At 40.3% G+C, this 13,297-nt stretch overlaps 1 protein-coding gene across 1 annotated transcript in view; it reads left to right on the top strand.

Annotated features, from left to right (window-relative positions):
- Window positions 1–13,297, top strand: part of RYR3 (ryanodine receptor 3) — a 593,263-nt gene that overhangs the window by 490,761 nt on the left and 89,205 nt on the right. The window contains exons 76-78 of the mRNA XM_084844796.1: window positions 6,670–6,766; window positions 10,248–10,357; window positions 11,130–11,181. Coding sequence (XP_084700922.1) covers window positions 6,670–6,766; window positions 10,248–10,357; window positions 11,130–11,181 — 259 coding nt within the window. The remainder of the gene's footprint in view (window positions 1–6,669; window positions 6,767–10,247; window positions 10,358–11,129; window positions 11,182–13,297) is intronic.

Here is a 13,297-nt window from a genome sequence, read left to right on the forward strand (position 1 = left end):
TTTACAAGTTTAGATAACCTTTGCTCTTATTGCTTTACTAAAATTAAATTGTTTATTTATTGTTAGTTAAAACCTATATGCTTTTCTTCAGACACAAAATTAGCAATTTCTTCCTGAGCACCTTTCAACGTGTATGGCTGGAAAAAGTACATGAAAAAACTCAATATGACAGGCTCATACTCACATTAACGGTAATGTAATGGAGAGCCTCTTCCTTATGCACACACTTACTCCTTCCTAGCCATGATATGATATCATACAATGAGTTTGTACAATTTTATGAGGGATTCTGATTGGTCAGTCTTCAAAACAAGTGTGGAAAACAGTATATATGCTGGCAACGAAACACAAGAAATGGGTTACATAATAATTTCTTATTTGTAATAATGAATTAAGACTTTATAATTGATGTTTATGTCTTTCCTAAAAATGACTGTGCTTAAGTTGTATTTGCTGTTATAGTACCTTTTAAATGTATTATTACAATCTTTAGATTGTAAGCTTGAGGGTAGGGTCTTCATTGTTTCTAATTTGTACAGCATCTAGAAATGTTAGCAACAATCCCAGAATCTTGTAGTACTTAAAGATAAACAAATTTATTATCACATAAGCTTTCCTATACCTCAGACCACTTCATCAGATGCATCAAGCATTATGCTGAGTTACAGGTACATGGTGGCGGCGGGGGGGGGGGGGGTTGTATTGTAAACAGCTCATTTGAAATATACCAGTGAAATTTGGAAAATATAATTGTTATGTCATTGATCCCATGTTGCATCTTGTTAAGATCTGCCAACTCTGAACATTTTTCATTTACCTGTTAAGGTGCAACATTACTCCTTTTAGGGGCATGTGTTCACAGAAAGTCCAGCATGGCAATGACTTTGCATTGAAGGGGGGAAAACAATGAAGCACACAGACTTATTGCGTTCTCAAGCCCTGCAGGGTTCCTCACAAGTCTCACCACACCCCATGTTCTGCTGTTGCTTACCCTGACCCCTTCATCCTTTCAGGCACAACTCAGCAAGCTGACATAGAATAATTTAAGTATCAGAGGTATACGCAGCATGGCTTTTGCCATATGTTTTCTTTCTCCTATGGAAGTCAAAGGCTCCGATAGACTTTTATAATAAAAATTTCCCAAGTTCCAGCCAGGAAGATGTAATGTGAAGAGAAAACTTGCTGGGGAACATGGGTGGGAGGGTGCTGTTGTGCTCATGCCTTGCTTGTGGGTTCCTGGTCAACAGCTAGTTGGCCAGTGTGTGAAGAGAATGCTGGACTAGATGGACCCTTGGTCTGATCCAGCATGGCTCTTCTTATGTTCTTCTGGTCCCCAGGCATCCAGACCACCACTATCTGTGGAAGGGTCAGATTTTGCTGCTTTCTCAGTTATGTCCCCAATTGCAGTCTCTCTAATGTTCTTCAGTAGAAGTGAATGAGAAGGCATTCCTCCAATTAATTTCTCCAGGAGAATGTAAATACTCAGGCTGGGCCAAATATCTCCCCACATACTGCCAGTACCATCAGAACCAAAGCCCACCTGCTGGCTACCCAAGCCACCCTCCTGGCCACCGGCTGCTGAAACTGCCCCCACCCACCCATGCAGCCAGCCAGCCAGCCATGTTCCCTCATTTTTTCTGTTTGTATTGATCTTGCTGGGCAGTGGCGGTGAAAGTGAAAACACCCGCCTCCGGCCAACCCGCTCGCTGGCAAAGGGCCACAGGACCTGGCCAAGCCTTAGGCCCTGCAGCATGTGATTTTAAAACCTACATTTTGAGTAGCAGTGATCTGAACCAATCAGATACTGCCTTGGTGGGGGAGGAGGAACGGGCAATGGGGCCCCTGGAGCAACATTGTTTAACCCATGGCCTGTCATTACATACAAACTGGCCCAATGAAATCATGCAAAAAATGTTTTTCTAAAAACTTGTGAGGAGGCTAAGATAATTATTGTCTAAAGACTAAACTAGACCAGAAGCATACACACCTATAGTCTTATAAAATCAGAATTTTGAAATCTGGGCCAAAATACTTGCCGACAGATTAAGTAATATGATTGTTCAATACATAAAGGAAGACCTGTCAAGATTTATTAAGGGTCAACAAATATCCACAAAGTTTAAATCTGATTTACAAGACCAAAAACCAGGATAAACCTTATGGCCTTCTGCTTATTGATTCAGAGAAAGCTTTCAACAGGGTGGAATGGAAGTATCTGTACCAAGTTTGATCAGAATTTGGACTGGGACAAGAATATATTGAGTGGATCAGGATGTGCACTAACCCCACAGCTTCAGTATATGTTAACAGAAACTATTATTTCTGATAATAATATACATGGATTAAAATTGAAGCCCACTCAGTTTAAAATAAATGCATTTGCTTATGATGTTATTTTAATTTTAGAGGACCCAAAACAAACATTTGGGAGAGTTCTAGAGTTACAGATTTTACTTGTGTTTCTGGTTATAAGATCGGTTTAACCAAATCAGAATGGATAGGGCTTCATTTAAACAAAAAAAGAAAAGATGAGGAAGCAAAGGTGTATTTGATTTCATGGAGAAATGCTGCACTAGGATATCTCAGAATATGGATTATCCAACATTTGGAAGATTTCATTCAAATTAATCATAATAAACTATACCAAGAAATTAAAAGGGATTTAATAAAATGGACACAATTGGAGATCACTTGAATGGGCCAAAATTCAAAACTAAAAATAAATGTGCTTTGCTGAGTTTTAATCTTATTTATTTAAAAGCTTATATTGGATTTTTCATTGTGTGCAGGGGGAAGGAGAATCAAGAATTACAGTCAAAACACTGTATCAGAAAGTAGAAGCATTCCCTTTTATAAAGTGGTATTACCAGGCTGCAGTGTTGCAACACCTAAAGGCAGATAGCTTAGCAAACTTTGAACAAGGAGATGTATCAACAACTATAAGAAACGTTATTTAGGGAGCAATCCTACCAGGATAGGCGGCCGCCTCTGAACTCAGAGGCGACTGCCTATCCAAAGCAGGGCAGGAGAAGCATGGAGGGGATCATCCCCTCCACACTTCAGCCACCCTGCGTTTGCGGCTAGACAGCTGATTTCAGCTGTCTAGGTGCAGGAAGTCGGAGCGGGAGAAGTGGTGGCTGGACAACACATTGGATGTGTTGTACCAGCATTTCCGAGTTCCCTGCCCTGGCACGCCCCCAGAAAAGCCCCGTTTTCACCACTCTGCACTCCTCTTCTGAGTGCGGAGCACGGGGCTGTTCAGTGCTGCCTATGAGGGAGCACAGGAGGGGGTGAAGGTTGATTCTCAGGGAACTGACCTTGGAGTGTGGGCTCTGAGGTCGGTTCCTGGGAACTGACCTATCTTATGGCCATCTAACCACTGACTAGCAGGCATAGGATTGTGCCCTTGGTACTGTAATAAGAAAGACATGGCCTTTGTGAATTTATTTCAGAATTGGCAAAAATTTAAAAGTAAATTGAGTCCTGGGCCTTCCCCTTAACAGCCTTGAATTATAATGAAAGGTCAATTGGAAGATTGGATTTTATGGGAGAAGGGTGGTTTAATGGAACTTGGAAAGATACTGCAAGAAGGATTAATGAAACTTTATAGCCAGATCAGACAGGCTATGAGGGGAGCTCAATTACCTTTGTTTCAATATCTTCAAGTAAATCAATTGCTGTGTAAAATGGCTCTCTGAGAGGTTGTTCAGACTCTGAGAAAATGATTATCTCCAATAGATCAAAGGGGTTATTAAACTGTATTTATAATATGATTGTAAGAATAGAGACAGCGAGTAATCACTATGAGATTAAATGGGAATTGGATTTTTCTTTAAAAACAACCTGGCAACTCTAGAAGTATGGAAGTGGATCTGGGAAACCATATCTTCTATGATATTATGTTCAAATTTTAAAGAGAGTTTTTACACATTGGTTATTAGATGGTACTTAATGCCTGCATACTAAACAAAATTTATCCAGAAGTTAATGGTAAATATTTGAGATGCAATTTGGTGAAAGCAGACATATACCATATTTTTGAGTCCTGCCCAAGAATGAAGAGTTACTGGATTTCAGTTCTAAAAATATAAAATATATAACGGGCTATGATATACTGCTTGATCCACTGAAGATTTTATTTTGCTATGTTAAAGAAATAGTGCATGAAGAAGATATTGAGCTAATGGGGCATTTACTTACAGCAGCATGAATGGCAGTCTCTTATAAATGGAAAAACCTAATCCTCCATCTAGTGAGGAATATGGGATATGGCCTATATGGTGAAAATAACTAATCTGATAAGGGAAGACAGCAAGACAACAGGTTCATAGAGGGATGGAGTTTATTTATTTCATACTGGAATGACGGAGGTCCAAGATGCAGTAAATCCATATTTATTAATGGGCAAAATTTAAGATGTAGGAAATGTAAGGGTGCTAGAAGATATGTTAGGAATTTACAATACTTTCTTTTTCTATAATAATATTGGTCTGATACTAATGTATAACTATATATATAAAAGAATAATCCCCCCTCCAATATTGATTCAGTCTTTAGGGGAGGGCATTTTCACTGCACTCCCATGAAATGCCCAATTTGCAGGTAATGCTGAACAATGGATTAGTGCAGGGGTAGGCTACAGAGTGTTACAATGGCTAAACTTGGCTTGTTTGGAAGTTAAATTTAACTCTTTTCATGCTCCTTACTGGCTAGGGAGCACAAAAAGGGCCAAATTTAGCTTGCAAACAAGCTAAATTTGGCCACTCGTGTGCTCAATAGCCACTGCAGATATCATTGTTTGAGATTTTTTTTTTAACTGCTTGGGTACTGGGGAAGACAGGGAGCCACAGGGGCTGCAATGGGTGTGGCGGGGGGTTGCATGCAGCCCACAGGCCATGTGTTGCCCACACCTGGTGTAATACAAACAACTGGCTGGACAGCCATAGGATATCTGGTTTTCCAGGAAACAACCTCCCCCCACTTCTGCGCTGCCTCAGAGGCAGCGTGGAACAGCCCCATCCTCCGCACTTGCAAGAGGAGCACGGAGCAGCTGAAAAGGGGCACTCTGGGGGGCGGTCCAGGGCGGGGAAGGCAGAAATGCCTGTACGACACATCCAATGTGTCGTACAGCAGCCTCCTCCCCCGCTCAGCCCTCCTGCAGCTAGACAGCCACAATTGGCTGTCTAGCCGAAAATGCAGGGCAGGAGAAGCGCAGAGGGAACAATCCCCTCCGTGCTTCTCGTGCCCTGCATTGGATAGGTGGTCACGTCCAAGTTTGGAGGGAGCCGCCTATCTACATAGGATTGCATCCTAAGTTACACCTCTTTATACTTTTGACTAGTAATGTGCCCCTAACTGTATGACACACTGGCTGCATTTGCACATAATGCTAAACCATGGCTTAGCATTAAAAGGATAAGCCATGGTGAGGTTCAAGCTCACACACTACCCCTTCCTCCTCCAGCACAACTGTGAGGGGTTTGGAAGGTTTTACTTCCATTTTAGCCTAAAAACAGCTTGCTGTGTCATCTGAATCAGGGCAAACTGGTTTGTCTTAACCATGGTTAATGGAAACAAACCAAGACAGAACCATAGTTTGATGGGGCTGGCTTATTGCTACTAACAATAGTTAAGCTTAGCCACAGTTAAGAATTCAGATCCCCTCCATGGGGGATCAGGATCTTAAACCTCTTCCCCTGGGCAGGGAAAGCTTTCCTCTCCCTCCTAGGAGAGGAGAGGAGAGGTGGCTGCTCTAGCCCACCAAACTGTGGTTTTTCTCTGAAGAATATCATTAACAGGGAAGTGATAGCCCTTTTTTCTTTTGGGGGGGCACCCCATGAACTGCAATGCATCCCACGGAATGCAGCCCATGGCAGGGTTCCGGGGGGCAAAAATGGCTCCAGGAACTCTGGAGGTTGGCCATCCTTGTAAAAAACATCAACCCTGAAGTACAATAATCTCTGGAGATGTGAGTCTGACAAAGCAATCCTGTGCATGTTTATGTCTCACTAAGTTCAATGGAACTTAAGCTGTAGTAAGTAGATTTAAGATTGCAGCCTAAAGGATGCAGAACAGCAAAGGTGTGATGGGATCCATTTAAATTGCTCTTATAATCAAGGATTATTATTGTTGTTACTCTTGAGAAATGTCAAATAGATGTTGAGGATTTTTTTATGAATTATAATCCTTTTTAAAATCAAGAAATGCAAAATGAGTATCTTTCCAATTTCCACTTTTCCAGCTGTTGAACTGTGGTATGGACAGCTTGGGAATCCTTTATAAGTGCTACTGTCTGGTCCTCTGCATGTGTGAAGTTTCTTTCCTTGTGGAAGAAAATAGGAAAGGAAGAACATGCTTCTGGAGTTATTTGGATCCCAACCTATGTTTAATAGAAAATGCAATGGGAAATGTGTAATAGAATATGCACTTGAATGCGAGAGTGTGAAGGCTTTGTTTTCATGCTCCATATATCTGTTTTATTGTGCCAACTTTTTAAAACAATACACTTTCATTGGGAAAATTGAATATGTTTTATTTTAATATTTACTGACCAATCAGAGGAACAAAATTGTACAAAATCCATATGCTTACTAATCATTAACCCACCTAAGCTTTTATACTGTATTCCGTTTATCCCTCTTGATCTCACTTTCACCCCCCCCCCCCCAGGCACCGTTCTATTAACCTGTTCCTCCATGGCTATCAGAAATATTGGATAGAAACAGAGGAATATTCCTTTGAGGAGAAACTAGTTCAGGATTTGGCTGTAAGTACAGATATAATTGAGCTCAAATGCCCCCATTAATCAATACTATATGCCATATATATATATATATATATATATTAAAATGTGTATCACTTTTTCTGTGCCACAGTTAATGTTCTTAAATTTATAAAGCATAAGTTGTTCTCCTGTTGTGCTAAAAAAAAATAAATCCAAGCTGTACAGTATAACACCGTTACGTATACTATGTGCATGGCACAGCTATGGCTTATGCCATTATTTGAAGTATGTCTTATCTTTTCTTAGAAATAGGATTGACCTAAAATTTATCATTGTTTGGTTTTGTTCAGTTTGGCAATTCTTATATTTTTATGAAAAATTGTTTGAAGGATTAACACAATTAATGCTTCTTTGTGTTTTTGAATTTCGGTTATTGCATAACCCTGCCTTTTATTTTAACATTCTAAGCTTTTATACAAATTAATGTTGCCTTTTCCTTGATATGTTAATAGAGTGGTATTCTAATGAATTGTAAACATGTATGACAGTACTCAGCATCAGACCTTGGCTCCAATATATTAGAACTGGGGAAATTATTTAAGTTTGTAAATCCATTTAAAATAAATGGAATAAAAAAATCCATTCCCAATTAAGAAAAATGGCTTTCTTAATCAGAATTAGGACTATGATTATTGTTTGATTTCTCTGTATGCGTGAAATTATTAGTTTCCCCCAGATGTCATTAACAGAGCTTCCCATTCCGTGAAAGCAGTGCCCATTAGTAGAGAGAAATGAAGTGATAGGTTTCAACAGTTGGTGTGTGAAGTGGTGCTAACCTATCAGCATGGGCTATAATAAGACTTTTTTTCTCTTAAAATGCAAACGTATGAATGATGCAGCATTTCAGCTGAAACAGGCTGCTTCTAAGCTAGGCATTTAGTGTGGAATCGCTATGTGCAATGCATTCACATTTTATGGGGGTCCACACAACATTATCCATTTGTAATCCTTCTGGGCTAAATCCAACATTGTGCTAGTTCTAGGGTTTCAGTGTGGTTTGTAAACCACCCCAGCCAGCCATCCTTGCCAGATTCAGATGTCACGACAACCTGCGCCCTGTGAGGGTAGTTTTGCTAATTAGGTGGCTCGCAACCGGCAGGCACAAAGAGGGGAAATTTAGCTACCATGGCTTATTTTCCCTCTGTGATTGTGTGAACCTGCCCTAAGTCTGCTATTGTGATGGGCGTTTCTCCCTCTCCTCCCCCCTGCAGCCCTCTGCATCACCCAAAAATCTGCTCCAGATGGTTTGCCAGCCCTCTGGACCAGTTTTTGAGGATCTGCAGGAGGCTGTGAGGTGGGGTGGGTGTAGGATTGATTCCCCCCCAATAGTTCTGTTGACAGAACTGCTTCTCTTAGCAGAATGGCACAGTTGGATACAACCATCTATTTTCCCACTGGTCCTTCTGTCTTTTTTCTTACTGCAGAAAGTCCAACTTCCTTAATGGATAGAAGGGAAGCATAATCTCCACAGGTGCTACTCTTAGTGCTACTCTTCCATCTTTTTAAAATGAAAAAGTTTTGATGTGATGAATTGAGCAGATGAAAAAATAAAGAGAAAAACTTTTCTGGTCACTGCCATTTTATTATGCCCTCCTCCCCGCCCTCCCTGTTGAACACTTCCAGTCTATACTTCCATCCAGTTTTTTAAAAAATTAAAATATTAGCAAAATACCATTTAAATGAAAGAGTTGCTATAGCACTAGAATACTATAGCACTAATTTAAAAACTAAAGAAAAATATTTTTGGTCATTGTCAGTTTTTTGTTCAATTGGCCACTCAAGTGAATTGGACCTTTCTCCACCCACAGCACATATATTTTTTAATGTCCACTGGAATGGATGGAACATAAGAGGATGAACATACAGAAAAAGTACACAGTCCTTTTGTGGATTGTGGAAAGTGAATTGCAATTCTGTTTACAACAGAACAGCAATGATTTATTAGCAGTAGGAGACATACATTATTTTAAATTATAAATTGAGAAGAAAGAATATACTTGTTGAAATTGTGTATTTGTGTTTGTGTGTGTGTGTGTGTGTGTGTGAGAGAGAGAGAGAGAGAGAGAGAGAGGGAGGGAGAGAGAGAGAGAGAGAGAGAGGATCAGGAAGAGGTGAGAATTTCCAGAGAAGCAGCCATGTTAGTCTGTTGCAGCAAAAACAACAAAGCATCTTGTGGCACCTTAAATACTAGCATCGTCATCAACATCATCACCATCATTAATTGCATTTCTATACTGCCCCATAGCTGAAGCTCTCTGGGCAATTTACAAAAGTTAAATGTTGATTATACCAGAATCCACTTCACCAGATGAGAACAAAAATCCGATTAGAACATTCAGGTGAAAATGTTGTATTAGGGGTTTGTATGATGGATAGAGATTGGCTATTATATTGTTTCAGTTGGGTTATAAGAGATATGTAATAATGTATCTATGATTTGTGTGTGAGAGATTATATGTTTGTGTTGTTCTGTGCAAGAGGCTATGTGGGCAGTTGTGTCAGGGTGTTTACAGAGAGAAAAAGGGTATGTGCCTCATCCATCTGACCCCTAGGTGTGTGGTATAGTTTATTCTAGGTCATAAACATTGTGGGAACTATAATTCCCATGAAAAGGAGCAGCATCTAGAGCCTCAGCATGTATTGTTCCCACCACCATCAATCCCAGATGATTCCACAGGATTGACAAGGAAGGACGATCCATGTTGTGTAGGCCACAGAAAACATGGAGGCTTCTAAAGCAACAGCACAGACATAAAATATCAGCATATGTCAGGCCCTAGAGCATCCCTCCCCAACCCAGTGTCATCCAGATGTTTTGGACTTTAACTCCTCCTTGCCCCAGCAAGCATGGCCACTGGTCAGGAATCCTGGGAACTGCAGTCCAAAATATCTGAAGGGCACCATGTTGACGAAGGCAGCCTAAAGGCATCTAGAGAGCAAGACAGAACAAATCAGACTCCAGAATAATAAAGTAAATAGCAAGCAGGTCTCTAGAGAAATGGTGCAGTAAACTCAGACTAATTTTTAATCAGAATCAGTGTTTGCCCATTCCTAGTTTTAACTATATACTTAGTTCAAAAACATTTAAAACACATGGATTTCAATAAGAGAAAATCTTGTGACTCAAGATTGATGATTTGCAAAATGTATAGACAACTATTAAATCATTTTCAGCCTTAAACATTTATAGAAGAGGTACCTATGCAAAATAGTAAACTTGATTTCTCTTTCCTGTAGATTATACTCATATAAGCCTAATGGAAAGTTACAAAATTGGGTATTGTGAATACATATTATGAGAACACAGTTATGTGTTCTCTGTTTTAAGGTCTTGAGCATATGGATAGTGTTAAAATAATTTTTAATCTAATATTAAAAATGTGAAATGATCACCAAATTACATTTTGTTTCTTTTCTTTCATACTCTTTACTTATAAAATATTTAAATATAATTCTTGCATAGACTCCCCCCAAAAAATGTGAGGAGGAGGAGGAGGAAGAGATTGAAAAACATCCAGATCCTCTTCATCAGATTATTCTTCATTTCAGTCGGAATGCTCTCACTGAAAGAAGGTAACTGGACTTTACTTAAAGCATTATAGACCCACCATCACATCTGTACCCCCAGTGAACTCCTCTTGAAGCAGCTTTTCTTATTTAAAAAAACAAGGTCCATAAGGATCTGTTACATGTATTTGCATTTCACAGGAAGTTAGCCCATGGGTACTTGCTATAGTGCTGGAGATGGCAGTGAAGAACTGTGTAAACTGAAAAATTGTTTTGGTCATTTTTTTAGTAGTGTTTTGGGGAGATATTGTTGATAGGCATGGATGTTGTTGTGCCATTTCTATTAGACATTAATCTGTTGGACAAGTTTAAAGAATAAAAAACAAGGAAATGTTAAAACTTTAAGAAGTTATACCTATAAGAGTGAGATTGCCATCTTCTCAAAATCCTCTTAGCAGAACAATGAAGAAACATTTATGTTAACCAGAATTTTCAGTTATTGTAGGAAACAGATTTCAAGCCTGATATGATTACAGATAATCATCAGTGCTATAGAAAATACATGGCTGGAATCTCTGGCTGCTTGTGAGCATTTTGGAGGCACAATAGAGGAAAAATAAATTCCTCTCTTGTGAAGCAGACAGATATATTATTCAGTTGTGAATGCACATGGTAAATAGGGGTTTTAACAAAGAATCTGACATAGCTCCTTGTAAGATGGTATCATGGGGTTGCAAGGATGAAAGTCTCTCTGCTTTAGTGATTACTGAAACTGCAATTCACTGAATTTTAAGCCCTCTTCAGAAACAGTTTGAATAATATTTCCACCTTCCTACAGCAAATTGGAAAATGACCCTTTGTACACTGCATATTCAGCAATGATGGCAAAGGTGAGTATGTAATTTAAACATCTGCTCTAACACAGTTGCATCTAGTTTGCCACCACTCTTTCATGTACCTCTGTAATCCGTTTTATCCTTTTGACACTTGAGCTGCCTGATCTTAGTATCATACAAAATTTAATTTAAAATATAGGGCTTGATCCATGAATAGGCAACTTCTAATTTTCTGCAAGCTGTTTTAAGGGCCACAGTTAGATTTTTTAAAAAAATGACCATGTAACTGAAATAACAAAAATGGCATTTTCTATTTGTAGCCCTCCTATTTTGTCATCACCAAAAAGTGAAGTTACACTTGTTCTGGTAGCAGTTAATCTGAACCTTGATCAAGTCTACCTTTGGCACAGTGACAGTACCCATATGTGGTGGGGTCCCCACAGAGCGTAAAAGAGCCTAATTTTCCCCTCCTACTTCTATGGCCCATGTATGTATTTTTCCATCCGTAGCTCCTCTGTTTGGTCAAGGAACACAAGAGTGGTCTTTGGAGGGAGCTAGATTGGCCCTAAAGACGGCACTCACAGAATTCTCTTGCCTCATAGTGGCCTAGCATGGTTTCAGGGTATGATGGAGGGAAATGGGACTTTCTTATGCTTTATTGGGACTCTTTTAAATGTGTGCACTGGGTCCTCAGGGGACTGGATTGAGGCCCTGCTATCATATATTTATTGGCCACTAGCTGTAATATTATAATCAGATGAAGTACTTCTTCTGGGTAAGAAAGTTGCTTTAGGACTTGAAATGAACCTCAAGCCTAGATGGGATGCTAAAAGTTAGATTTGGATCAGACAATGCACAATCAGAGGAAATACTTCTTTAAAAAAAACAAAAAAACACAGACTTACTAGGACTATAGTATCAGACACTGATGTACACATCCAGATGGGATTAGCCTTATGAATGGCTATTGCCATGGGAATGAGAGGACACTGAGACAGAGGCCAACTGAAACAGAACTCTGAATGAGGTTTGGTTGGAAGATACAGTTGGCTTTGTAAGCTGTTGGGATTCTCACTTTGAGCTGGTAGAGATCTTAGCCTAATCTGACATGAAAAGAAAAGGGGAAGTTACTGGAAATTAGTTCACAAATTAGAAACTAGAGCACCTAAATTCATAGCACTTGCGAACTGATTAGCACAGAGGAGAAGACCTCCAGGAAGACCTAACACCAGCAGCTGTGGAAGCTTGCTGGCTTGGCTGGAAAGACTGTTCTAAATTTGCCAATGTTTGTAACTGTAAGTGGAGCGTATGAGGGAATAGGAAAGGGATTCATGATGGTAAGGAGAAAACAACAACTTTTCTCCCAGTTCTCCCACTCTCCATTACCCTGTCCACTCCCACAGAATGCATCTCCTTCCACTCTCCACCCATCTTCCCTTGGTGCACCTCATCCCACCTAGTAGTGTGCTTATACTCTGCAGCCATTGACTGAGGTGAGAGAGAAGATTCTTGAAATTTCAGCGAGGTTTGCTGGACAGTGGAAATGACTGAGCAAGAGGTTTAATCCCTCTTCTGAATGCCTGTTAGAAGGATTGTTCCCATGTTTGCATACTTGCTAGGAATTCCAGCAGTTTGTTTTCTTTTCCCACAAATCAGATAAAATTACTGGTACTTCTAGTGAATATGGCAATAGAATATTGTGTGTGTGTGTGGGGGGGTATCTTCACAGTCGATTTAGTGCGGAGTAGGAGCACTTTGAGATCATTCACATCACATGACGTCGTCTCCAATCTGCATCCTTCCAGCAGCTTCCGTCCTGAAAAGCCACATTTTCAGAAACTCCCTGCACTCTGGTTTTTTAAGTTATAGTGGCTCCCAAGCGGTCCCACTGCTGTGTCCCCCCCCCCCCGCCCACATTAAATCCTAGCCATGCCTCTGCGATGTGGCTGTGACCTGGGAGTGGCATGGTCAAGGAGTGGGGTAGTCCTTTCCCCCCTTCCCTTTGCTCCCCCATTGCAGTAGGGGTTGGGGGGGGGCTTCCTTTGCCACTTCCTGTTGTAGCCTTTTTCCCATTCACAACAAGCAGCCTGCCTTTCTGGAGTAATCTGCAAGCCAGGGAGGGAGGAAGCAAGCAAGAGGCAACAGGGATGGTGGGGGTCGGGGAGTGAAG

This window comes from Heloderma suspectum, chromosome 1 (genome assembly GCF_057233095.1).
Source record: "Heloderma suspectum isolate Gila_16-S chromosome 1, 16-S_ref, whole genome shotgun sequence".
Classification (NCBI taxonomy): domain Eukaryota; kingdom Metazoa; phylum Chordata; class Lepidosauria; order Squamata; family Helodermatidae; genus Heloderma; species Heloderma suspectum.